The 27,807-nt window shown below is 36.2% G+C and overlaps 1 protein-coding gene across 3 annotated transcripts; it reads right to left on the bottom strand.

Annotated features, from left to right (window-relative positions):
* Positions 1 to 10,881: 10,881 nt before the first annotated feature.
* LOC121257695 lies at positions 10,882 to 27,283 on the bottom strand. 3 transcript variants are annotated; one of them, XM_041158856.1, is made up of 16 exons: positions 26,770 to 27,283; positions 25,049 to 25,099; positions 24,734 to 24,961; positions 24,303 to 24,401; positions 24,150 to 24,205; positions 23,866 to 23,977; positions 23,578 to 23,757; positions 22,914 to 23,180; positions 14,331 to 14,537; positions 14,021 to 14,224; positions 13,791 to 13,913; positions 13,382 to 13,675; positions 13,174 to 13,272; positions 12,539 to 13,065; positions 12,386 to 12,440; positions 10,882 to 11,026 (listed from the first exon to the last, which is right to left on the bottom strand). In XM_041158856.1, exons 1-15 carry the CDS (start codon positions 26,902 to 26,904, stop codon positions 12,407 to 12,409), a joined length of 2,616 nt encoding a protein of 871 aa, XP_041014790.1. In that variant the 5' UTR covers positions 26,905 to 27,283; the 3' UTR covers positions 10,882 to 11,026; positions 12,386 to 12,406. The 3 variants fall into 3 exon arrangements, with proteins under 3 accessions (XP_041014790.1, XP_041014788.1, XP_041014789.1); XM_041158854.1 differs by having other exon boundaries at positions 24,734 to 24,970; XM_041158855.1 differs by having other exon boundaries at positions 24,734 to 24,964; positions 26,770 to 27,282.
* Positions 27,284 to 27,807: the final 524 nt, after the last annotated feature.

A 27,807-nucleotide genomic window follows, 5' to 3' on the forward strand; every position in this document is an offset into this window, starting at 1 on the left:
CCTTGTTACAAACTCATAAACATCTCTCAAACTGTCCATAACAATCAAATTCAATATATGATGGGCAGCACCGCATGTGAAGAAACGCCCAATATGATACAATCACTATCATTTATCCTCTTCCTCATGTAATCAATAACAACATCATTAGAGGAGGCGTTATCAATTGTGATGGTCAAAATATTATTAATCTCTCAATCATGCAACCCCAAGGCCAACCCCCTCCAATAGTTTCGCTCTTATGGTTGAGAATTTGGCAAAATTTTATTATTATTTTATGTAATCTCCAGTTGCAATTAATAAAATAAATGTGCAGTAATGCACATGTAGTTCATATTTTGCACCGATGTCCAAGTATCGATGGTTAGACAAATTCTTTGACCATCCAACAATTTCTTTAATTGTATCTTCTCTTCATTATACAGATTAATACAATCCCTTTTTAAAGTGATTCAAGATGACAAAATAAATCGAGACTCTAAATTAGCCACGAACTCAACAAACCCTTCGTGCTTAACTAGCCTAAAAGGCAATTAACACCTAATAAAAAACTTAGCGGTTGACATCCTAAGTTTTTCTGCATCATACTTCACTACGCCTTGTGGTCTTCTCTCTTAACACTAGAAGATTGACTTTTCCCAACTCCTTTAACTCGTAAAGGGGGAATTTCACATACATTTTGGAGGTAGTATATCATAGATAAAGTGTCATTCTTGTAGTGGCTTCTGTATAGCTTAGCGCACCTAAAGGAGTTGCCATTACAAGAATGACACTTTATTTATGATACACCACCTCCAAAATGCATGTGAAACTTCCCTCTATGAATTAAAGGAGTTGGAAAAAGTCAATCATTTAGTGTTAAGAGAGATGCGGAGGGAAGACCACAAGGTCTAGTGAAATATGATGCAGAAAAACTTTGGGTGTCAACCGTTAAGTTTTTTATTAGGTGTAAATTAGCTTTTAGGCTAGTGGAGTACGAAGGGTTTGTTGAGTTCGTAGCTGATTTAGAGTCTTGATTTACTTTGTCATCCTAAATACTTTAAAAATGGATTGTATTAAACTGTATAACGAATAGAAGATACAACTAAAGAAATTGTTGGATGGTCAAAAAATCTATCTAACCACTGATACCTGGACATCGGTGCAAAATATGAATTACATATGCATTACTGCACATTTATTTTATTAATTGCAACTGGAGATTACATAAAAAAATAATAAAATTTTGTCAAATTCTCAACCTTAAGGGCGAAACTATTGGAGGGTGTTAGACTTGGGGTTGCATGATTGGGAGATTAATAAGATTTTGATCATCACAATTGATAACGCCTCCTCTAATGATGTTGCTATTGATTACATGAGGAGGAGGATAAAGGATAGTGATTGTATCATATTGGGTGGTGAGTTTCTTCACATGCGGTGCTGCCCATATATTGAATTTGATTGGTATGGATGGTTTGAGAGATGTTTATGAGTTTGTAACAATAATTAGAGACGTCAAATATGTGAAGTCTTCGCCATCAAGGTTTGCCAAGTTCAAGGCTTATGCGGTAAAAAAAAATACTACTAGTGGGAGAATGATTTGCTTGGATGTTCCTACTAAATGGAACTTCACATATTTGATGTTGAGTACTGTTGAAAAAGACAAACAAGCCTTTAAACACTATTATATGTATGGGGAAAATGAATTCGCGAACCCCATTAGTGATAATTGGAAAAAAAAAAACACAGATTTTTGTAGAGTTGATGAAAATATTTTATGAAGTTAGATTGAACATTTCTGATTTTTTGTATGTGATGGAAAATATTTATATTTTCAGGAACTCTGCACAATTGAAGATACATTAAATGATATGTGTAAGAGTCATGGTATTATCATTAGGACCATGAGCATAAATATGAAAAGTAAGTATAAATTGGGGTAGCACATATAGGTTCAATTTGATGATATATGTTGATTTTGTGCTTGATCCACGATACAAAATGGTGTCAATGAGGTTTTGGTTGAAACAATGTAAAGAGGATGAGTTGACGAATAGGATAGAGGCCCCTTTAAACTCTTGTTAAGCTGCTTGATTGGGTAGTATAACAAATTTCGTGTGACTAGTGGAGGGAGTTCTAATGTGGCTTAAGGGAGGCCAAGCACTACTTTTACTTCTACTACTATTTCGACTAAATTTGATATCAAGTTAGAGAAATACATTCAAAAGTAAGGGTTTATGGAGTTTAGATCAAAACTAGATAGGTGTTGAGTTTAGATCAGAGAAGGATAAATGATATTGAATTTGATAGTTATGGACGGTTTGAGATATGTTTATGAGTTTGTAACAAAAATTAGAGATGCCGTCAGATATGTGATGTCTTTGCCGTCAAGGTTTACTAAGTTCAAGGCTTGTTCGGTAAAGGAAAATGTTAGTGGGAGGATGATTTGTTTTGATGTTCCTACTGTTGAGTACTGCTGAAAAAAAATAAACAAGCATTTGAACACTATTATATATATATGGATAATGAATTCGCGAACCCTATTAGTGATGATTGGAAAAAAGCATAGATTTTTGTAGAGTTGTTGAAAATATTTTATGATGTTACATTGAACATTTATAGTTGTTTGTATGTGACGGCTAATGTATATTTCCAGGAACTTTGCACAATTGAAGATACATGAAATTATACGTGCAAAGAGTCATGATATTATTATCACTAGGACCATGAGCGTAAATATGAAAAGTATGACAAATATGGGAGTAGCAAATATAGGTTCTACTTAATGATATATGTTGCTTTTGTGTTTGATCCACGATACAAAATGGTGTCAATGAAGTTTTGATTGAAACAGTACAAAGAGGATGAGTTGACAAATAGGATAAAGGCCAAGGTTAAACTCTTGTGAAGCCGCTTGATTGGGTAGTATAACAAATTTCGTGAGGCTAGAGGGGGGAGTTCTAATGTGGCTTAAGAGAGGCAAACACAGGACTTCTACTACTACTTCAACTAATTTTGATATCAAGTTAGAAAAATACCTTCAAGAGTAAGAGTTTATAATTAATATTTGCTTTCTTATTCTACAGGTTTTGTAGCAACTTAGAAAGATAGGTTTTGTAGCAATTTCGTGTATGTCGCATGTATTTTTATTTTATTTTATTTTATAAAACATTTCTAATGCTTCATCAATATCATATAAAAAATATAGTTTTTATGTATAAAACAAAACAGCGGGTTTTAGAAACCCCAAATTTATCCGAATTTTAGAAACCCTAGTTCGGTCTGGGTATATACCAGGCTTCCCAAGCCGGAATCCTGGTAAACAGTCCATCTTAGGAACCAAATCACTAATATATCTCATAGAAATTAAATATCCTTATTATTTTATGAATTTATCTCTCATTTTCAAATATTCTTTTAATCAAATCCCTTGGAACTAGAAATCAAAATGTGAATTTATTTGTTTCTCTTCCCAAATCATTCAAGAAAGCTCCAGAATCGACCATCCAAAATTGGTTACAAAGAAAACCCCGTTTCAGATTCTTTGGATTTCTAGGAGGAAATTAAAATCCAAGATATATTTCTCATAAAAACAAGTAGATCAGAAAAGCAAACAGACAGACGGGGGAGGCTTACAACTCACAAACAAATTGGACGTACCTATGGGCTGTTGCATTGAAACAGCAGCTATGGAGGCATTTCTTGTTCATGTTCTTGAGAGTTATGGCCAAAAACGCCTCCAAAGCTCGACAACGGCAACGACAGAAACGCTTCGAGACCAATGTTGCACGTCTGCGTTCACCACCTCATCGAAACCAAAGAAAAGCCTCTCTCTCTCTCTCTCTCTCTCTCTCTCCCTCTCTCTCTCTCTGAGATGTATTTCTTTCTCTCTACAGGGATGAGGTTTTTTTAAATTTCGTAGGAATATTTATATGAAAGATAGGAAAACAATGCGAGCTCTAACGGTGAATTCTTTATGGAAATCTGATCATTGGATGGATATCAATTCCCAAATGGCCTGTTTAAGTTTTTGAATTTTCTAGCCGGTTAGCTTTAAGAGAAACATGTAATACAACGGCTACTTCTCACCATTGAATTTTAGTGATTTTCTAGCCGTTTACTGTTAGTAATTTCCCTAAAAAAAAAAAAAAAAAAACTGTTGATAATTTCAATTACATTGCTTTGTGCTGCTTGTACAAAGAAGATAGGCCGGCCTTGTTTGTTTTTGTAAATGAGATAAGTTTAGATAAAAATTAAATAAAATATTGTTAGAATATATTTTTTTAATATTATTTTTGTTTTAAAATTTTAAAAAATCGAATTGTTTATTTTATTTTGTAAGAAAATTTAAAAAAATTGTAATGATTAGATAAGATGAGATGATTTGAAAAGTTTTATAAAAACAAACGAGGCCTGGATAATGCAAATTGCTCTGGATTCGATTAAAAGAAAAACCTGTCACATAAGTAAAATCAACACGTTATTGTAGATAGAACTCTGATTTTGTTTCGTTGTCTTGTGATTTTTCATCTTCTTACTTATCAGCATTCGAAACATGCACTTTTGAAAAGCTACTACAAACATAATTTAATTGCTCTAGCCACTAATATTCAAATTCAAGTGGCTATTTTCATCAACAGTTTTGAGTAATGCAGCAAAGATAAGCTGTAATTATTCCTTAAACAGAAAGGGTTCAGTAAGATTCATCTTGGACCTACATCCACATTATCAAATTGCAATCGCGTGCCTTAATGCACCCACCTACTCTGTTGTCCCCACAGGTTCCGACATTTCATTTTCTTTAAACTTTTCCAAAGCCAAAATTCTTCTATCAAGTGAGTTAGACATTCCTTTGACCTGGAGAGAGAGAGAGAGAGAGAGAGAGAGAGGGAGGTACTAATTACAAACCAAATTCAAACAACTGTCATATGGTTATCCTTGACCATGCCAGGGATCTTAACAACTATAATGGTAATGACCATATCCTTCTTAAAACAACTATAATGGTCATGTCAATAAAAAAGGCATCAACCAAATGCAAAATGAACATATAACTTTTTCTTTATCTAGGAGAAACCATTTTAAGTTCAATTACAAATCTACTTGGGATAAAAGGTCCAATCAAAATTTCTGCCAAAGACAACATAATTTTTCAAATGTATATTTGCTTTTTCAGTAAATTACTCACATCATGTGTTTCTAGAAGTGTTTTGATCATGGTTCTTCCATGCATGCATGCATGCAAGTGCTTAGTAAGTTCGATTGATTTAACACAGACAAACCTAGAATGGAGGATCATGGGTTGGAACAAGTGTATTCCTGACCGTGTTAAGCTTAACTATAGTGCAATTACATATCTCTTTGGTCCATAAGATCCAAAAACATTATCGAGGGGTGCAGATTCATAATCAACATATGGAGATTATTGAGCATCAAATAACATCCAAAATGCTTCAGAAAAAAGATTCTTCTAATGTTCTTTTACCCTGATATAGAATTGTTGAGTACAAAAAGAGAATGCCTTGGAAGAATGTTACCGAACTATCCTTTTTTTTTTTCTTTTTGATCGAAGCAATGTTACCGAGCCATCTTATTGGGACTAACAAAAGCATCTCTAAATATACAAAGGTGCATGCTCAGATAAGTCACATTCCTCAATAGAGAAGTTGCAAGTTGCATATTTACATTAGCACCAAATCTTGATTTGGAAATGCTTTTCAATGCCTACAGACAGCCTCAAATCATGTTTCTGCATAGTTCACACAGTATGTGATTCGAGAATTAAAGGTCACTGAACTTCACATAATCTACAGATAAATGTAGGTACATAAAACCACGAGATAGGGGGAATAAAGGAACATGGTATTCCGACATCAATCAGGTTCCATTGCATCCCTCACTTTATTCAGCCCGTGGTTTCCTTCACTTTATTATAAAAGTTGTTCTTACTAATAAAGTGATTATGCTTTAATAATATTTTTTCTTCTTCAATAATATGACACATGCATGCATATTCATGTATGATACATATACAAGAGCCATTATACCATGAACAAAGCATTATATACATGATCAATATTTCAGGTTTAAGAGGTGATCATGAAAATAACAATAGAAGCGATATAATGACGATACTGGTGATAATACTGATAATTTCTAATAATATTGCTGCTTCTACTTCCAACAAAAAAGCCAATAGCCTAAAAAGATTGTATGCGGTTATTCCAGCATATATCTAGAGCCACCACAAAAAAGTAATGCAAATATTAATACCTCTTACTGCCACTAAGAAAAACTAATAAGCATAGTCCAATGTCTACTTCATATCTCTCATGGCCATCATATCAAGAATGCCATTTATGTTGAGATCAAAATCCAACTAATCTATTAGCCACGATTAGTGGCTTTGATCAGTTGAACAACCATCGAGTAGTAAGAGCAGATAAAGGAGTAGAAACAAGCCTATGAGAACAAAACCAAAAAGTCGGACCTCCAAAGGCAAGCCAGGACCTAGTTATGGTCAACTTTGACAAAACATAAGAAGCAGCTTTATATATGTAAGAAATGATCCGAGATGGGCAAGGTAAGGTAACAGCTGAAAATGTTACTGGAAGCACAGAAGAAAGAACTGATCTTGCAACTAGTAGAAGATACAGTCCTAAAAAGGTTACATACAAGAAAGAGCATTTGAGCTAAAACCAAACCAAAACAGTCTACATTCAGACACTTAAGATTAGTCACTATGGCTAGACAACAGGAAGGACTAATTGAGCAATTGTGACAACGGAAACTTCTAAGCAAGATGGCTTGGTTTTGATTGCCCTAATACCCAACCTTCCAAAAAATCAAAACCCATATTATTCACGTAGCTTGGTCTTGTATTTTCCCTCCAACAAAGAACAACACATCCCAAACCTAACCCTGAGTCCAATAAGAAAAATTCCATTACCTAATTAATTTTGAACCCCCAATTCCTCTAAACAAAAGCAACTCACCGCGCAGCTCATTCCTCGTTAACATGAGGACCAAACGAAACAGGAAAAACGTTGTTAACAAGCCATCAGACTCCACAAAATGGTCTTGTGGAGCCATGACAAACGCATATTTACCACTTCCAAGCATTCTACAAAATTTAAGGAATATCACGTACACACTTCTCCCGTATACCTCCATTTTCATTAAAAAGAAATTTCATAAAAACTAACAAACCTTGCCTGGCAAAAATTCACATATTAGTTTATCATTTAACAAATTAGATAGTTACCAAAAGAAGGAAAAAAAAAAAACAAGTTACATTTTATTCTTTCGAGTACTTCAATTCCCATCTCGACCAAATGGGCTTTTATGAGAACTAAAAATAAGCATAAATCTTTCAGAACCCACATTCAAAATCAACTAGGAATCGGTTATATCATTCTTTTAGTGTAAAAGTTGAAACAACCAAATGTCTTATTTGAAAAAAGTTGGAAGGACCGAAAGTGATGTCGATGTTTGGTGGTAAGATACCTGTTCGGAAATGGCCTCCTGGGCAACCCTGTAATCCCTGTGAAGAATGTAAAGCCCCAGAAACGAAGCCGCTCCAGCCCCCATGAAGAACGACGCCAATCTCAGTCTCAGCACGTAACCCATCTTGCTCCTCTTTCCTCTCCTTACTATTCTTTCTCCAATCTCTACGATTCTTTAGAGAAAGAATCAGAGAGAGAGAGAGAGAGAGAATTTGACTTGGACGCAGTAATGTCTCTTTGCAACAATGTTACCTCTCCCAAGTTGTACTTGGCTCCCAAAAAAGAAGATTTTTTTATTTATTATTTATTTAGTGATTAAGGGAATGATTTTAAATATATTAGTATTTTTTTATTTTTAAAAAATATTTAAAAATATATTTGAAGGTTTGCAATCCAAATATATATATATATATATATATATACTTTATTTAAAAAATTAATTTTTTAAGAATAAATTCTACTTTTTAAATAATACACTACATTTGTATAACTCACTATTTTGTCATAGCGTGAGAGAAAATAGAAAGATAGCACAGATGTTGGAGAATGAATGGTGGACCTTCCATTCATACTTGTACTAATAATGGTGGACCCATTATTCGTTTCTTTTTGTTTCTATGGACATGTTAAGGGCTAGTACTAATATCACAACTGAACAGATTCACAACTAATATCACTAATGATTTTAAACGAAAGATAAAAATTAAAAAAATGTTATTATTAATTTTGGATTTAAAAAAAATTAAATTGAGATTTAAAAAAGTTAAATTATTTATTTTATTTTATGTAAAAATTTAAAATAATTATAATGATGAGATGAAATAAAATTCTGAATTAAAACGGAGAACTGTCCATGTTAATTGTTTTGTAATGCACGTGTGTGTACACAACAGTACTGTACCATTTTACCCAACAAAAAATGATAAACTTTTGATGGTGTTGGCTTTTTTTTTTTAATAAGATAGTGGTGCAAATTGTTTATCAAATGTTAGATGCATTGATTGTGTAAGTAACAAGGACTGCAAATCAACAAAGCAATCAACAAAGCAGCTCATGAACAGTTCGAGCTCAGCTCGTGTAAACTAAATTCCAACTATGTTCATTTAATTAATGAAATGTTTTTAAACACTAATATAGGTTTAAATATTAAACGAATAAAACTTATATAAACTCGGCTCGACTCGATTTAGACTCATGAACAAAACTTATATAAATTCGACTTGACTCATTTGCCTATTTCGAAGCTTGTAATATGTTTTATATATGTATGTTATATATATTACACGTTAGCTATATTTTATATGCTTAATTATATATTATTAATTTATTTATAATTTACCTTATTTAATATATATATATATATATGTTATGTTCCCAAAATATGTATAGGATAATTACAATTGCAACTATTGATTTATTATATTATCTAAATGTATTAAATAGTTTAGTTTATTATATTTATCTTGTGTATTATTCTTTTAATTTATAACTATTCAAGTTTTCTTATAAAAAAATAGTAATTTCGGAAATTGTTGGGATGGGCGGATGGCGGGGGAGTATTTGATCGTAGTAGTCAATATGGTTGTACTTTTGGAATAGGATTTGTTATAATTTTCTATAACCCTCGTACTTTTTACGATCAAGTAAAAGAGCTTATGAACTGTATTGTAATGTTAGGGTTCCTTCATCCTTGTCTATGAGTAGTATTCAATGCAATGAGATTCCCATATTTTGTATATCTCTCCAAATTATAAAAAATGGAAATATTAAAACAAACAAACAAACAAATGCACTATTCGATCACATGCTAGTAGTAGCAGGACCCATAAAAAATTATAAGAAATCTCAATATGTAATTTTTTATGGTCATAATTTTTTTTTTTTTTTTTATAAAACATACTGCATTCATTAATAACGAACATTACAACTTTGACCTGGTGGTCGCCGAACACCAGAGAGCAATAGATCGGCTTCTGCTATACTTAGTCTTGAAAAAACATAAAAAAAAAAAAAAAAAAAAAAAAAAAAAAAAAAAAAAAAAGAAGAAAACTAGAGAGGAGATAGACGAGGGTTGAAGGGACCTCTGTACAAGTTTCTAGAGAGAAGAATGCGTCTCTCTCTAAAATTAGGGTCGGCTCTCCAATATGATGGTCATAAAATTGTTGCAGAGGAAATGTCACCATAAGTTCATCAATATGTCCGAAGGTCAATTTTCTCTAAACTCATATACACGTGGCACTTCCAATTGATGTTTTTGTTTCCATGTGTCTGTCTTAATAGCTTCCACTTTTCCTGAAGTTGAACAGGGAACTAAAAAAAAAAAACTTTTTACGTGTACATTTAATTGTTGATGAGTATATATTCCTCTATTTTGTGGGAGCAACATAGAATTTTGGAAGAATATGGTAGCTGCTAAAGAACTGCAAAACCAAATATGAAGGTATGTCATGAATTATATTGTCATCTTCTCATTTTAGAGTTGTATCCTATTCAGAAACTCTTCATATTTTGGCATGGTGTAACAATAGTAGCCAGCCAACTCATGCAATGAAGGTAGAAACCAGTTTGGGAAAGACCAATCAAGGGGGATCAAATGGTTACATGCTAGAGAATCTAGCCTAGGAATGAGATTTCTCTCGATTGAAAGGAGCACCAAATCACAGTAAAGACAAAAGCTGGTCCGTGTTCAACTTATGAATCCCTTCTCTCGGAAGGGGAAAAAATATTGGGGCCAATGTTCTAATGCAGTCCTTTGGTTGGTTGCCCATTAGCGCTTTTATGGATTAATGCTTTGGAAGATGCCTCGTAAGAAACAGCTTCACAAATTGCTTATACCAAAAGACCTCCAGGAACAAAGATGGCTTGGGCAGCCGAAACACAGCAGAACTCCAAAGCATCTGATCCAGGGCTAGGTCTATTTCCATCTGGTAGAAGCCTCAAAACTAACTTTTCCCGGCTCCATAGCAATGGCACATTGTTATCCCAGTAATCCCAGTTATCATGCACTGGGATACATAGATGACTGTGCGGTGAAAGCAGTCAAGATTTGGGAGCCAGCGATGACTGTTCACAAATCGCTGCCACTGTGAGAAGCGAAAATACACTTTTCATCTGTGAAACTAATTTTATTGTGAGACTATTGACACTGAAAATCTTGAACCGGTTAGGCCTATGCTGAAAGGTGAGCTAAAGCATAATTGTTTTGGCAACTGCATTCTTCAAAGTGCAGGGAAGCTGAGCAATGAGTATAAACTATGTGATGCACAGATGCAATTGTGTGCATGAATATCATTGCCAGAGGCAGAGAGTTGAGTTTTGGGTAAGATACACTCACAAAGTACATTGTAATTCCGACAAAGCAAAGAAACGGAAAATGAAATCAAAGCAAACCAAAGAAACAATAACAATTCCAATCAGAGACTTCTATAAGATAATCTCACTGAAAATTCAATCAGCAAGAATATTCTCTTGCAAACATCTCGATCTTCAGACTCGTGCATATTACTGGTCATGATATTATCCACATGATTCCACGTCTCCTGTTAACAACAAAAGATACTTAAATAATTTTTTTGTCAAGCACAAAAGGTACATGATCAATTACTACAGCAAGAACAATTTATGAGTACAAGCAAAACAAGGCAGAACATGGTGCAGTTACTCAAATCTGCCTTTCACAAATAATAAATTGCATTACACAGATTGGTTTTCATTTAGGCTTCTCAAAGCATCCAGCCAGTTATCGTTATCGCCACGTAATCAGCAATAAAATACTTGAATAAACCCAGAACAGTTGCAAAATTAAATCCAGAAATCGCCACGTAAGGCAAGTAATATTACATTTGCTGCACCCACTCCATACCATACAGTGTGGCTGCATCATAATTAGAAATGAGAATAGCGCTTGTCTCTTATTGTACAGTCTCATGACAGGAAAGCACATTTTCAACGTATATAACTGGACAAGCACCAAAATTAATGTAGAAATGTCAACAGTATATAGATTAAATTAGGAAGACCACAAATGCCTGTGCATACTTAAAAGTAGGGTTGGGGGATCTGCAAGACCTTGAACACAAATAAATGCATATATTCCACTATTCCCTACAAAATGATGAAGAGTGCAATTTGAGCCAGTAAACTAAAAACATCAATGGAATCATATACTTGCCAAATATTGGCAGAAGAAAATCTTTTTGGATGCCACCAGCAAGGCATATGGACCTCAAAGACACTAATCCCATAACTGTTCATTATTCAACATGTTAATGATATACTGCACTTTTTTATTTATTGATGGCAAGGTATCCCAGAGACCATGTAAACACAACATGTCTTTAAACCATTCAAAGAATCAGGTAAACCATCGGCTATTCACCAATAAGATATGACCCCTATAACTTGTTAGCACAAGGGTTCGAACCTTTGATCTAGAGGGAGCACAACCAACACACCAAAGAGCCGCACATACATCAGATGTATGTAGCCTATGAGTAGTAGGAGCCAAAGATGGCCATCTCTCCCAAAGGCCCATACTTGTTGAGCCAACCCCTAGGGGGGTTTTTTATTTTCAACCCTTACATGCCAAAAAAGGGTAGTAAAATAATTGATAGTCTAATAATTTCAGTGATTACTCGAGAAATGAGGTATTACATTCTCGTAACCTCCAAGGAGTCCAAAGATGTAACCACAATATTCCTCCGCCATAAGAGAGGTTTTATTAATAAAATTATTAATAAAATTACGGGGTACCGTCCTCTTTGCTAAAAAAAAAACAAAAGATATTCAATTGCACAACTTAATCTAGTTCTCAAAATCACAATAATTAGCAGAAGTGCAAACATAAAATCAAAACTGACCATCTGAGGAGAATATACTGCAAACACACAGTTACTTACCAAGAATAAAAAGCAGACTTGCTATCTTCTGGAAGAAAATACAGCACCAGTCATCCTGTGACAGTAAGACAGAAGAATTAGTTTGATAAACTCTAAGTACAAACCAAGAAATTAAACTAAAGCAGCAGCCAGTTAAAAGGCTTTTAGCCATACCTGCCCTGCTGTTTTCCAACAAAATTCAGGTTAGCTCTCCCATTAGCTGGACCCGTTCTCTGGGAACCATTCAAACTTGATCTATTACTAATATTTGCTCCATTCCCAACTGTCACAAATGCAGACTGTACAGCCCTATTTTCAGGGCCATTCATTTCCTGAGGATCTTTAGGTTTGCTCAAAATTTGCATATTCAACAGACCTCTAGAAAGACCAAAACCAACACCATTTGATTGTTGATTCTGCGTCAAAGAGAGCTGTGATGGTTCATCAATTGAATTTGGAGAGATGCTTGCATACTCCTTGAAAGCTGTCTTGTCAGTTTTTAAAATTTTGGACTCAATGGATGGAACCTTTCTCAGTCGGTGAGGTTGTGCCACTGGAGTGACAGCCATTGAAGGCAAAATTGAGGAGTAAGGAGACGACGCTGCAGCTGCTGCAGCAACCTTGGCAACAGCTGCTTCAGCTGCTATCATTTCTTGTGCTCCTTCTCGAAGCTGAATGTAGTCGCCTTCAATCACAAATAGCTGATATTGCATTTCAAGGTTCTCAGATCAAATCACACACCTATATATCAACCAAATGAAGATGATATATACATGTATTTGTGCATTCTGAAATTCCAATAAACTTACCTCAGGGTGACCAAACACAAAGTCATCAAGCTTTCCATATTTTTTCTTGTAATCATGCCAGTGTAAAGGTGCAAGCATCTTGCCCAGCCTATTTGGTAGCTGTAAACAAGACAAACACCAAATGTCATCAACTCAACCAATTTTAATAAACGAAAAAAACAGCACACTTGCTATAATGGCCGAAGATTTTATAGGTAACTGCACTAACCGTCGAACTGATTCGAACTTGACCACCAGCAGGAATTGTACGAACTATGCAAGCCAACAGTGATCTTTCATCAAGAAGAGCAAGCTCTGAAGCCTTTCCAGCTGTCAGTATATTTGACTGCCCAGTTGAGACAAATGATTCGGGTAAAGCTGCACTGGCATTGTTTACTGCGGTTTCACTGAGATTAACAGAATGGATTTTATCAGATGCTGATGGGTTGGCAACAGAACTTGGTCCTTCTGCTGTTGATTGGCCTTCTAGTCCATGATTAGAAGAAGTCAGTACATTCTGCTCCTGTGCAGTTCAAGTTCAAGAGAAGCTTAATCACTGCCCTACTTACCTGCTGTTCTAAAGAGTAACCAGGCTGACTGCATAATTATGTAAGTTCTGGGACTAAATTACGACAAACCTTGTTTTCACTGTTTTGGTCTATATCCAATCTTACGGCATCATGGGATTGGGAAGAAATTTGATGCAGGCTCTGCTCAGGTTTGGGAGCAGCAACATAACCTCCATCACTTGACTCAAGAACCTGAAAAAAAAAAAAAAAAAAAAAAAAAAAAAGATTTGGTGAGTCCATTCAATACTGAATACAGAACCAAATGATTATCAGAAAGGAAACAACTTCATTCACAAGACCTGTGCTTCCCCAGAAGATGACAAGACTCCAGAATCAGGCTTTGGCCCATGGCTGATACGAATATCCAGATAGTCTTGACGAAGAGCTTGTCCATTAACAGGCATTTCATAGGAGTAGTTTGCATCTGATCTCACCATACTTTGGTCAGTTTGGGATGGTGGAAGTTCATTATGTGTAGCTATCTGCGAACCCTCTGATACAGCCTGAAAAAAAAAATGAATAAAGTTCATATAACATTGACAGGACCTGTTGGTTCATATAACATTGACACCCAACAATAACAGATGTAATGTTTTGATTTGTCAGGACCTGTTGGTTCTGCCATTGTTGCAGGGAACCCATTGCTGGTATTGAGTGGAACTGTCCAACATGTGATGAAGGAACATGCGATGGCAAAGAATGGGGAACCCCCTGTTGATGCATGACATATGACGGATGCAAAGCAGTCACTTGTCCAGGTTGAAGGTATCCGAGCAGACTTGAAGGTGCAAGTGGAACACTGGAAATGTGATCCGTCTAAAAATGAACACAAGAATATCAAATGCTATGTACACATCTTTAAAATTGCTTGTTTCACTTCTTATCTAATAATAAAATATCATTCCAAAATGGAGATCCCACAATAGTTTTCCAATGACCAATACTAATAAAATAAATGCACGTGCTCATGCATGAGTTCACCAGAGGGACGTACAGTCCTCCAAAATCAACACAGGTTAGGTGCTATTGGTGGAAAATGGCAAGAATACTTTCTCCATATGGAAGTGCTGCGGGCACAAGGAGATGTGGGAAGAGAAAACCACAAAATACTTCTTTATTTGTTGTAACACTCATTTTAGACGAAGGTTCCATCATCAACAAGAGCATACCATTATTATGCTCACGGGAAAAAAAAAAAAAGTGCCTCTTCAAAATTTTTCAGCAAACAAACCCATTTTACTCTTCATTCTCTTATTTTACCACCAGTCAAACTCATAAAAGCTACTCTATTTAGAAGAAGATAGTATTTCTACCAAAAAGTCGGGCAAAATAAAGAGATGGAACCAATTGCAAAGCAGTAACTTATGTCTAAAAGCATTTAAGCATGGCCGAATATAGGGATGCAAAGATTTTTTTTTTTTTTTTTTTTTTTTTTTTTTTTTTTTTTTTATCGGTAATCAAGAAGTTTTATTCATAATAATAGGCAAAACCCAAGTATACAAGGAATATACATGAGAAGTACCTAGCCATAGTTTACAACCGAAAGTAATAAAAAAAGGATTTGCTATAGTTCATAACAAAACAATTACAGATGTATTTATATTTGAACCTGATCAGGGAAAAAAGAGAACGTCCAAAACCCCCAAAGTGTTAAGATGGGTAAAACCAGTAAACGCATCAAACAATTATGTTCCCTTCTTGATTTTCTTCCATTAATATTTGGGTAGAAACCCCTAGGGGTTGGCTCAAGTGGTAAAGGCCTTGGGCTTGGGGGTATGCTCCCCCCAGGTCCAAGGTTCAAATCCCCTTGGGTGCAAACAATCTATAGGGCCCACTCCCCTGGTGAAAAGCCAACGATTTAACCAGTTCCGTGTAGAGAAACTTCCGAGGGAGCAGTGCACGGGACCGGGTTTACTCTGCTGGGGTGGGTCCGAAGGGCCTTGCCTTGGAGAGGTTCCCCAACATAAAAATAAAATAAAAATAAAATATTTGGGTAGAAAATCTCAAAGCTATACACAATTAATACAAGGCAGTGCCACTTTGGAAGTCAACTGTTGATGCCAACTGATGACTGGAACACATTGATGATATTAATTGTTTCCAACCATTTCTAAGAAAAAATTCATTTGCATTCTTCCAAGTAGAGAGCCTCATATAATTGTTAAAATAATTCATCCCAGATCCAGCATAGATGAGAACAAAATATCCCAAAACCGGGGAAGGAGCTTCTTGTGTAAAAGCTTTATTGAACAATAACATGTTTTAAATCCTCAATCCACTTAACGATAGCGAAGTACAAATCTTGGACCACTTAACCAGGTGAGGCTTAGACTCATCGCCAATTTCTCCCCACACGGACCTTGAAGTTTCTGTAAATGTTGGGTTGCTCCCAGGCATAGAGAATAAAGGCAAGTAATATGAAGGAAGGCTAGAGAGAGTACTCTCTTAGGCCTCGTTTTCGCAGATGAGATGAGATGAGATTAAAAGTAAAAGTTGAATAAAATATTGTTAGAATATATTTTTTAATATTATTTTTGTTTTGGAATTTGAAAAAGTTGAATTGTTTATTTTATCTTGTGTGGAAATTTAGAAAAGTTATAATAATTAGATAAGATTAGATGAGATGAGTTGAGAGGAGTTGTGAAAACAAACGAGGCCTTAAACTGTGCAACACTCACTTTGGACAAGTAAAGCAGCTTCCATCCTGCAAAACGTCATTCCACTTTTCAATAACATCATCCCAAATGGATTTTGCCTTAAAAGAAGTGATTATTAGTGGATTATATTTATTTGAATTAATTCCTATGTTTTATCTATGTATTTCAGGTATAGACAGATTTGCACAGCTGTATAGGATTTATATGATTTGTAATTTGAATATTTAGATTGAGTAGATAAGTATGAGAAACACATCTTATCCAAGATTTGAATCCCTTTAGGATAAGAAGTCAGATTTCGAATTTCTGATTTGTATAATCTGTTTTTGGCTATTTAATGAATGAGAAGGAAGAAGATGAGGTATTCAGCCAAAGAAAATTGTTATGGTATCAGAGAAAGGTCAAGAATTCTAGGTTTTTTTTATTCTAAGATTTCGGCTAGGGTTTTTTTTCTGGTTTCCAGAATCTTGGTTAGGGTTTTTCTGTTTCGAGAATTGCGGCTATTTTTTTCTCTAGTCTCAAGGGTTGCGGCTAGGGTTTCTTGTCTATCATGTCTTCTGAAATTAGAGATTCTCTTCTGGTTCAATTCAATGAAAAGAATTAGGTTGCGGGGTCTTTTTAGTCTCAACTATTGGTGAAAGGAAAGGAAAGGAACTTTGGGATCATATTGATGGGAGTAGTGTGGCACCGGAGGACAAAGATAAGCAGGCTTCCTAGGAAAGCAAGGATGCCCTAGTCATGTCTTGGATTCTTGGATCTGTTGATCCCCATATTATCTTGAACTTACGCTCATTCAAGAATGCTCGTGATATGTGGAATCATCTCAAGCGGCTATATACTCTAAATAATGCAGCTAGGAAATTTCAACTCGAGCTAGAGATGTCGAATTTCTCTCAAGGAGCTCTCTCTATGGAGGAGTTTTATTCTAGTTTTTGTAACTTGAGGGCTGAGTATACAGATATTGTATACACTTCAATTCCAACAAAAAGTTTGGCCGATATTCAAGCTGTTCATGAAGCAAGTATGCGGGCATAGTTTCTTATGAAACTAAGGCCTGAATTTGAATTTATTCGTGCTAATTTGATGAACCGAGATCATGTGCCTCCACTTGATATGTGTTTGGGAAAGATATTTCGAGAGGAGCAAAGATTGATGACCCAAACGGCCATGGAACAAGCTACTCCAGCTCCTGTGGCATATGCAGCTCAAGGAAAAACCAAAGGGAGGGATTTGAGCACTACTCAATGCTATAGTTGCAAAGTTTATGGGCATCTCGCTGCAAATTGTTCTAAGAAAACTTGCAACTATTGGAAGAAGCAAGGACATATTATCAAGGATTGCCCAATATGTCATCCATGTCGCCAAGAAACTGCCTATTCAGCTGCTGCTGAAGCTACTAGTGCTGCCAGCTCTACCTTGGCCACTTCCTCTCATGTTCCAGCTTCCACTTCTCAAAATCCCACCTCTATTACACCAGAAATGGTCCAACAACTGATCATCTCAGCTCTTTCAGCTTTTGGTATTTCAGGTAAAACCAAATCTGCCTCTAAATCTTGGTATTTTGATTCCAGTGCCACCAACCATATGACAAGTACCTCTCACTCTCTTGTTAATGTCTCACAGTATGTTGGTCCACTTAAAATTCACATGGCAGATGGTAGTTCCCTACCTATCACTGCCATAGGTGACATTTCTCCTTCCTTAAATAATGTTTTGGTGTCTCCTTCATTAAATACCAATCTGATTTCTATTGGACAATTAGTTAACAGCAATTGTAGAGTGTCATTTACTTCTTTTGGTTGTCTTGTACAGGATCAGGTGACCGGGAAGATGATCGCAAGGAGTCCTAAAGAGGGTCGACTGTTTCCTTTATGTTTAGATTCAAAATCTGTTGAGTCAAAGTCTTTATCTTCGTTTTCTTGTAATGTTGGTACTTTGAGTGTGAAGGATTGGCATAGGCGGTTGGGCCATCCCAATTCTCACATACTTCATAAGTTGTCATCTTCCGATTTAATTGGCAATAAAGATTTCTATTCTCTTAATCAATTAAATTTTGATTGTGATACATGCAAGTTAGCTAAAAGTAAAGTTTTGCCTTTTCCTTCAAAAGGATCTCATGCCACTCGTGCCTTTGATGTTATCCATAGCGATGTGTGGAGTATTGCCCCAATAGAATCTCATGATCGTTATAAATATTTTGTGACGTTTATTGATGATTATACTCGTTTTACGTGGATTTACTTTCTTCGAACTAAATGAAGTATTTCCGGTATTCAAGCGTTTATTGGCTTATCTCACAAATCAATTCTTTGCCTCTCTTAAGGTTCTTCGCTCCGATTCAAGAGGAGAATATATATCTATTGAGTTTCAAATGTTCCTCCAAGATCAAGGAATTATTTCTCAACGTTTTTGTCCATATACTCCACAACAAAATGGAGTGGCTAAAAGAAAGAATTGTCATCTTCTTGATATAGTCTGGGTGAGCCCTCTCGTTTTTGGTGTGAAACTTTGTCTACTGCTGTATATTTAATTAATAGATTACCTACTCCAGTATTAAACAGTGTTTCTCCTTATTCTTTGCTATTTGGGCACTCCCCAAACTATTCTCAATTGCACTCATTTGATTGTGTTTGTTTTGTGCATCTTCCATCTCACGAAAGACACAAACTTTCTACTCAATCAATCAAATGTGCCTTTTTAGGGTATAATTCTTTTCAGGAAGGGTTTTGTTTGTTATGATCCTCAGGCTAAACGCATTCGAGTTTCTCGCAATGTGGTGTTCTTTGACAAACAACAATTTTTTCGTGTTCATCTAGACCCTATTCCTCCTAGTTTCTATGTTTTGCCAAATTTTTCAGATAAGGATACAACTTCTACACCAGCTCCTGCTCAGTTTAAACCTAGTTGTGTTTACACCAGGCGTAAACCATCTCATCCAGCAGATCTAACCGCTCTTTCTGCCCCCCCCCCCCCCCCCCAGCATCCACCCGTGGCTCCTGATCAAGCCCCTTCACACATCTTATGATCCACCATCTTGTCAGCATACTTCTAGAGTCTCCAAACCCCCGGATCGGTATGGTTTTTCATCTCATTCTTCTATGTTTGCTACACTTTCTTCTATTGCTATTCCCTCCTCTTATAAGCAGGCTATAGAACATGAGTGTTGGAGGAATGTCATGCAAGTAGAAATGGATGCACTAGCGGTCAATGACACTTGGGATATTGTCTCTTGTCCTTCTTCTGCGACTCTTGTTCTCCTTCTTGCCATTGCCGCTTCTCAATCTTGGCGATTGCATCAAATGGATGTGAAGAATGTTTTTCTTCATAGTGATTTAAAAGAGAACATTTACATGAAACTTCCTTATGGTATGCCCCTTTCCTCAGCTAATGATGTTTGTAAGCTGAAAAGGTCATTCTATGGTCTAAAACAAACTCCCAGAGCTTGGTTTGAGAAGTTCCGCAATACCTTACTGGAGTTTCAATTCACTCAGAGTGCGTATGATGCTTCTTTGTTCCTTCATAAGAGTGATTCTGGTTTTGTTTTTCTGTTGGTCTATGTGGACGATATCATTATTACTGGATCCAATATTGAATTTATTCAGAGGGTTCAGATGCATCTTCATAAGATCTTTCATATGAAAGATTTGGGACTGTTGACTTATTTCTTGGGGCTAGAAGTTCATAATCAACCCCATGGGTTATTTATTAATCAACATAAATACTCCTAGGACCTTGTTCAGTTGGCTGGGTTGGGGGAGACTACTTCAGTTGATACTCCTATGGAAGTCAACGTGAAGTATCAGAAGGATGAGGGTGATTTAATTTCTGATGCTACATTATATAGGAAGCTTGTTGGGAGTCTAATCTATCTCACTATCACACGTCCGGATATCTCATATGTTGTCCATATTGACAGTAAATTTATGGACACTCCTTGGCACTTGCATTTAGTGGTTGTTCATCGTATTATCAGATATTTGATTGGGACTCCTAATTGTAAGTTATTTTTTTCCTGCTGGCACTTCTCTACAACTTATGGATTATAGTGAGACTGATTGGGCTGGTTGCCCAAATTCTAGGCGTTCTACAACTTGGTGGTGCATCTTTCTTGGAGATTCACTCATCTCATAGAAATGCAAGAAGTAAGAGTATGTTTCTAATTCCTCTACTGGAGCTGAATATAGAGCTATGTCAGCAGCGTGCTCTGAGGTGGTGTGGTTGCGGGGCATTCTTCAAGAGATGGGTTTTTTGCAAGACAAGCCAACTCCTCTTCATAGTGACAACACGCTATTCAAATTGCTGCCAAAGACAAATGTATCATCAACGAACAAGAGATCAAACAAAGCGCACACTTCATTATTTCTAGTCCCCACAGAAACCTGATTAAAGACATCTGATTTCAGAAGCGAACAGCATTCTACTCAATGCCTCCACAACAAAAAGTAACCTAGATCAAGGATCCCATGTCACAATTCCTTACAGTTTCTAAGAATTCTGAGCGGATACCATTTATCAACACTAGAAATTGCACCAAAGAAACATATTAAGCTATCCGCCCACAGCATCTCTCCCGAAAGCCACATCTCCTTAATAAATACAACAAAAAGTCCAAATTCACATGGTCATATGCCTTTTCCAAGTCCAGTTTGCAGAGCAGCCCCAGAATCCCTGATTTGATTATGCTACTATCAAGATATTCATTGGCTATCAGAACTAAATCTGATATCTGTAGCCACTTGTTAAAAGCATTCTGAGAACAGGAAATAATCTTTGCCAACACCAGTTTTAATCAATTAGCTTGGACATTGTAGGAGATAATTTTTTACACTTCCAACTAGGCTGATAGGATCATCATCACCTCAGCTACCTTTGAATAAGGGAAATAAAGGTAGCAGTGAGACACTTCTCAAACTTTCCACAAGCATAAATACATTCATCAAATCTCTCTTGAAAATGCCCCAACAAGACTGAAAGAAAGTGAGTGAGGAACCATAAGGGTCAGAGGCCTTGTCACCACCTCGAATACCTCATTCTGCTCAAAACATGCTCCAACCACCTCTCATCCTCCTCACCAATAGAATCAAAACTAAGACCATCAAAACAGGTCCAGGGCCACCAAGAGAGCTGTTTTGAGTAGAGTCAGGCCCATTAATAAGTAGTGTGTCAATTACATAGTTACCACGAGTTGAGCTGACCATTCAATGACATGTATTCTTGTCTCCCTCCTTGAGCCAATGAGCACTCAATTTTTGTCTCTAACTTTTTCCTCCAAAAGGATAACCCTTTCCAGTTCACTAGAGACTTCATCCCTTCTTATCAAATTAGCTTCACAAAAATGACATTCTTCTGCAACCATATCCAACTCTTTGAGTTCATCCATAAAGTGTCACTTCCTCTCCCCAACATGGCCAAACATCTCATAAATCAGCACGCCCAACTTCAATGCTTTTAATTTGCAACCCACGACAACTTGGTGATCCCAAAAGCTATAGGACCTCCACCACTGTCCCACCCTATCCACAACCTTTAGTTCTGAAAAGCCCTTCTTAACCCCTAAAGAACTGATGAAAGCTTCTCTAGTCCCAAAAAATTTGAAACGCACCAGACTAGAATATAGAAAGAAAAATCTGGAAGTTTTTCTCAAATTTCAAAATTTGATCTCAAGCGTGAAAAAATGAAATTTTTCTAAAAATATAGAAATTTGGCCGCCAAAAAACTCATCATGTTTTAGATTTCTGTTAAAGGTGTAGAAAAGGTCAAATCTTATTTGATTTTTGTCTATACTATGTTGCTTTTATGGTTAGAGAAATTTAAAAGAATTCATTGCTTTTGCGCTTATTAATAAAGGTTTATTACTTATAGAGAAATATTACTTTTATATTGATAATTCAGTTAAAAGTAATAATAAAAAATATTGATAATTCAGATTTTTAATAAATGGAGATATTATATTGTAATAGTTTTAGTCCACCCCCTCCCTCCCCCCCCCCCCCAAAAAAAAAAAACAACACAATCCTAGTTTCATGCGAGAGTAATACAATAAAAGCATACAAGTAGACGTAGATTATAAACTAAAAAAATGTCACGAGATGGATAATTGTAGAAAGCAAAATCAAACGGGATGCAAAAGATTATTGCTTTGTTATTATTCTGTGTGGGACTTATTGGATTATGCCTGTCATTAGGGTTATTGGGATGTTGGGGAATTATTTCCACATAAAAGACTTTATTTTTTGAAATTCCTGCTTGACTGGATGAAGACTCGGCAATCTCAATCATTCTCTTCCATGAAATTCTTATACCTTTTTTTCAGAACTTTGTTTTCTTTTTCTTTTCTATATCTATTGTACCACTACACCATTTTTTATATTTTAAGAAACTTCTACCAAGTATAAGGGAAGGTCATCCACTCCGCATGTCAAATATCAATGGTTCTGCCCATGGGACTTCCTACCATAGCTTATGCAGAATATGATATATTTAAAAAGCTCCACTTTTCATATCAATTAACGGCTATAAAAGAAGTACAATTTACCTGGGTTGAAGGATTGCCAGACGAAGCAAAAGATGAAGCACTGCCTGAATTCCCACTAGAAAGGACACCAGAATTTCCACCTGATGTACCACCTCCATCTGCATCTAGTTGGTTTCCATTGCCCTGACCAAACTGAGACACATCCTTTGAATTTTTTTGGGACAAACCAGACTCATCACCGTAAGTTCCACTCCTTTCTCGTGCATCAGTCAGCTCAAGTTGGAGCTGTTGTATTGTATGCAGATGAATTCTTTCCATCTCTGCAAACTAACACCAAAAACCCAAAGACCAACAATAATCAAAATATGATCTATCCTCTATGCTTAACACAGAAATTAAAAACTCAAAATATCAAAACACAGATTTATATTGGAAGATATAAAACCACATTGTATTGCTTCTAGTGCAGCTTGTATTATTCAACGCCACAAACCTTAAGTATTGCCCAAAATATACTGATAGTTAACGAAAAGTCAAATGGGCAATCACAGATTCAATTTAAGTCGATATGAAAAAGCATAAAATACATACTTATGCCCACATGTATATTTACATACAAGACCTGTCCTTGACAACCCAAAGACGTTACACTTTGAACTGTTCCAAATACACCCAAAATTCAGCAAGTCCAACAGTTGCAAAATAGAATCCAAAGCAAGCTAACCTGTCTTTGACAACCGAGCCACAGCTGGTTATATTGTTCAGTACGTTCACGCAGTTCAGCTTGTAACGAATGATTCGTAGTTGATTGCAAGACATCCATCTCCTGAACACGAGCAATCCAGGCTTGGGTTTCTCTCAATTGTTCATCTTTATAAATAAGGGTTTCTTGAGCAACCCTATGCTGAAGAATGATAGGATCATTATCAGGCAATGAACTTCCTAATTGCATAAGATCTTGGATTTTCAATTATCACTTCAATGGAATAACCCAAGTAAACCATAAACAAACCTGGTCTTGCAACTCAATAAGCTGCATCTCTTTTTCTTGAAAATGCTCCTGAAGGTCATGAATCTGTTTAATATGTTGGGCTCTTTCGGCCTCAGAGTGATCATGCTCTCTTCTGCAAAAAGAAGCAAGGCATCAGAATTTGTTCAAAAGGTCCAGATCTCACTTTCAAAATGGTGTGAAGTAGTACAGAGTTGCAATATATCAAGACAGCCATTTAAACCATACTAAAGGCTTGAAGAAAAGGGGCTAGAGCATAAATATGGGTGCTACACACAAATTCACACCTGAATGATGCTAGTTCTTTATCTTGTTCTCTGAAGCGGTCCTCTTTAGCCCACGACTGCCCAGTCAATTTAGGGGAAGTAATCAAGAATTTATATAACACCTTACCCAAAGGAAGAAAGAACATATAAAAAACAATCAAGCACTCAACAAACCACTTCATTATCCAATTTAATTGCATGAACCTCTCTATCTTTCTCTTCCATCATCCTTTCCAACTCTTGTATGGTCTTTTCCCTTTCACGCAGTTGCTCCTGCCCAAATAACCCAAATTTAGAACAGCGTGAGGATGGCCAATAGTAGCCTATTCATAAATCTGCTACTAGAGATCAATGCCTGACTCAACATGTAACTTCGATAAAATACGTTGCTTTGAAGCTCGAAATACTCCCCTCATATAGCTCTGCCCGCAAATCTGGTCATTCCTATCTTCTTATATAACTATATTGATAAATGGTTACATGAATTGCTTAGCATTATTTTCTACAACTACTTATAACAAGAAAAGTTCCTTTTATCAAGCTGTGCTCCAAAAACACTTCTATTATAAACCTATTATGATATAAATTGAACTACAACATCAAACCTGAAGCTTGGCAGCAGAAATAGCATGCTCTTTGATCTGAGCATCAAAGTTGCTTTGCATTCCCATCATCTCAGATCTTGCAACTATTTGAGCTCTAAGTTCAATCTCCACCCGTTGCAATTCCTCTCTTTGTCTAGCAACATTATGAAGTCTTTGCAGCAAAAGTTCATCATCTAAGCTACCGTTCACTGTGATTGAACAGAAGTCAACATCAAGAGGCTCTCGTCCCTGCTGCACCTTGATAGAACACCAAAACATCTTCATTTTAAATAACTCCTTATCATTAAAGGTATTTCCACAAATCAGAATCCTTACCTCATATATAGTTCTCTCATCTGTCTGTGCCAATTTCGATCGTTCCAAATCCTAGGCATCAGAAAAAATGCCTCATTAATGAAAAAAATTTCAAATACAAAACCTGCTAAAAGAATAAATAAATAAAAACCAAATCTCAAACCTTGATGTCAAAATACAGTCCCTACAGTTCAATTTGACTACTAGATGGTGTAGGAACTAGGACAAGATAGAAAGATTTCACATCTCTGACTATTTCTTCTTCTTTTTTTTTTAATGTCGGGGAACCTTTCCAAGACAGAGCCCTTCAGACCCACCCCTACAGAGTAAACCCCGGTCCCATGCACCACACCCTCAGAAATTTTCCTACACGAAACTGGTTAAATCGTTGGCTTTTCACCAGGTGGTGTGGCCCCAAAGGATTGTTTGCACCCATGAGGTGTTGAACCTTGGACCTTGAAGGGAGTGATACCCCAAGACCATGACCTTCACCACTTGGGCCAACCCCTTGGGATTAAACTGAAGGATATGTTTTCTTTATCTGTTTGTCCATTTTCCAAGATTATATAGATATAGGCAAACACATTGTTGTTTTATTTCCCAAGAATTTTTTTTAAAAGGACTCGAGCCAACTAAATGAAAATCCAAAAATTTAAGCTCGGTGACCAAGGTACCTCCTAAATGACAAAGAAAACACAAAGTTCCCCATTTTTTTTCTTTTCCTACGTTACCTCGAGACCATTTTCCTAAGACTCTACTCATCCTTTTCCCATGTTCCCCGTAGTTTTAACAATTATAATCCAGAATAGAACTTTTTCAATTAATGCACCATCTAACAACGATGTTCCATTAGATAAAAGAAAACATGTATTTAAATTAGATGAAACCAAACTACTAGATCCCTAAAGCTTTCAAGCTTTCACCTAACAAAAGACTTATATAATGAGTAAAAAGAAAATCATGAGGTAAAATGAAAATTATATATATGATTGCTTTCTGCGAGTTCGAGTTTGATCGACCCTTTTTGGATGACGAGGAACCCAAAGGCCTTACAAATCCAGCATGTATTTTACCCAATTAAATCTCTGACCCATCTAATGCACCCAAATCACTCAAATCAGGTAAATCATTGTCTTTTTACTGATGGGGCGTGGCCCTAGAAATTATTTGCACCCAAGAGTTTGAACCTTAGACCTAGGGAGCATACCTCAAACACTAAAGGCTCTTACCACTTGAGCCCAACTAACATTATAATAAAAATCAAGCACAGAAACGTTACGCTGCTCACGATGAAGCAGTAAAACTAATAGTAAAAGCTGAAACCCAGAAATTTCTCTCTCTTTCTTCTCTTTGCCCCATTCCCTCCTCCACCAAACCAATATTTCCATTACAGCGGAATTGTGATAGAGATCTTTTAACTAGTATGCACAATGATTTTCGCTATTAACCCACACAAATCATCGAACTTCCCATGTTTGGCAGCTAAGAAAACCACTGGGAATAAATTTAGCATGAAGAGAAACACGGGTAGCTAAAAAAAAGGAACCCATAAACCCTAAATGGAGCTGCTGAGAAAATTAATTTGTTTCAAGTATCGCAAGCAAAGGTGTCAGGTCCTCTAATCCATAATCATAACGACTAAACGACTAAATTCGAATTTAAGTTATTTTTTTCATTTTCCCAAAATTTCTCAGAAACCAAACAAGCCCCAATGCCACAATCTTCTTTAACTAGACCAGTACCTCATCCCCAGCGTTGCGATGTTCCGAAACGGCGCGCCACTCTTTGCGGGATGAAGGAGACGACGATGGTGGCTGCATGGAGAGAGAACCACCACGCGTGGTAGCGGAGGCGGCGACCAAGGCCGGGACCTCCATTGAAATCGAAAGTTCCGACACCGCCCCAACTCTCTCTCTCTCTCTCTCTCTCTCTCTCTCTCTCAGAGAGAAATTCCTAGGTTTTGACAGGAACCAAAGAAAACCCTAGAATTCGAGAAATTAACGATGGAGGTGCTTTTTTTTTTTACAAGTAACGACGGAGGTGCTGAAGCAATAGTAAAATGGAACTGAAATCGAGGGTGGTGCAGATTTTGGGTGGCAGAGATTGGGAGGGTTTTGGGATTGGAGGATTTTAAAGGGGTGGGAGTGTAATTAGCGAAGAGTGTGGCGAGATAGAGATAGAGAGGTGATTGGGTGCGAAAAACTTCGACGCAAAGGAGCCTCCCGCCATATATAGGCAAACTTCGTCTCTAGCTCACGCATTTTGCACCCACTAATCACTATTGTATATAGTTACGAGAACGAGAAGTCCAACATTTTTGTCAATTGGTTGTGCAAAATTCTGTTCCATCGCCTTGGGAGTTCGACTCTGCACTGTTGGAGTTGGAGCTCCAACAAAAACACGGCTACAGTCAAATTTCTTACGGAAAATTTGATCGAAGTGGGAGGCGGATAATTTTTATGACCGACTCTAAAGATTAATTTGCTTTCAAAAAACATTTCAACCTATTTTATTTTATTTCATTTTATTATTATAACTTTTTTAAATTCTCACATAAAATATAATAAACAATTCAACTTTTTTAAATTCTAAAATAACTTTCATAAATTTATACACAAAATATAATAAATAATTTAACTTTTATTCTAAAATTCACAAACTATCTCAACTCATCTCTAAATCCAAATCACTCCAATAAGATATAAACAATAAATTGAATTGAAATTAAATGAAATGAAAATTAGAAATTGAATAAAATATTATTTTTATTTTAAAATTTG

Source organism: Juglans microcarpa x Juglans regia, chromosome 3S, assembly GCF_004785595.1.
Source record: "Juglans microcarpa x Juglans regia isolate MS1-56 chromosome 3S, Jm3101_v1.0, whole genome shotgun sequence".
Classification (NCBI taxonomy): Eukaryota; Viridiplantae; Streptophyta; class Magnoliopsida; order Fagales; family Juglandaceae; genus Juglans; species Juglans microcarpa x Juglans regia.

Coding starts and splice junctions, on each gene's coding strand:
- LOC121257695 (XM_041158854.1), bottom strand. CDS start 26,904: ATGGAGGTCCCGGCCTTGGTCGCCGCCTCCGCTACCACGCGTGGTGGT. Junction 24,971..25,048: donor ATGAGAGAACTATATATGAG/GTAAGGATTCTG, acceptor TGTTCTATCAAG/GTGCAGCAGGGACGAGAGCC. Junction 23,978..24,149: donor AAAGAACTAGCATCATTCAG/GTGTGAATTTGT, acceptor TTCTTTTTGCAG/AAGAGAGCATGATCACTCTG.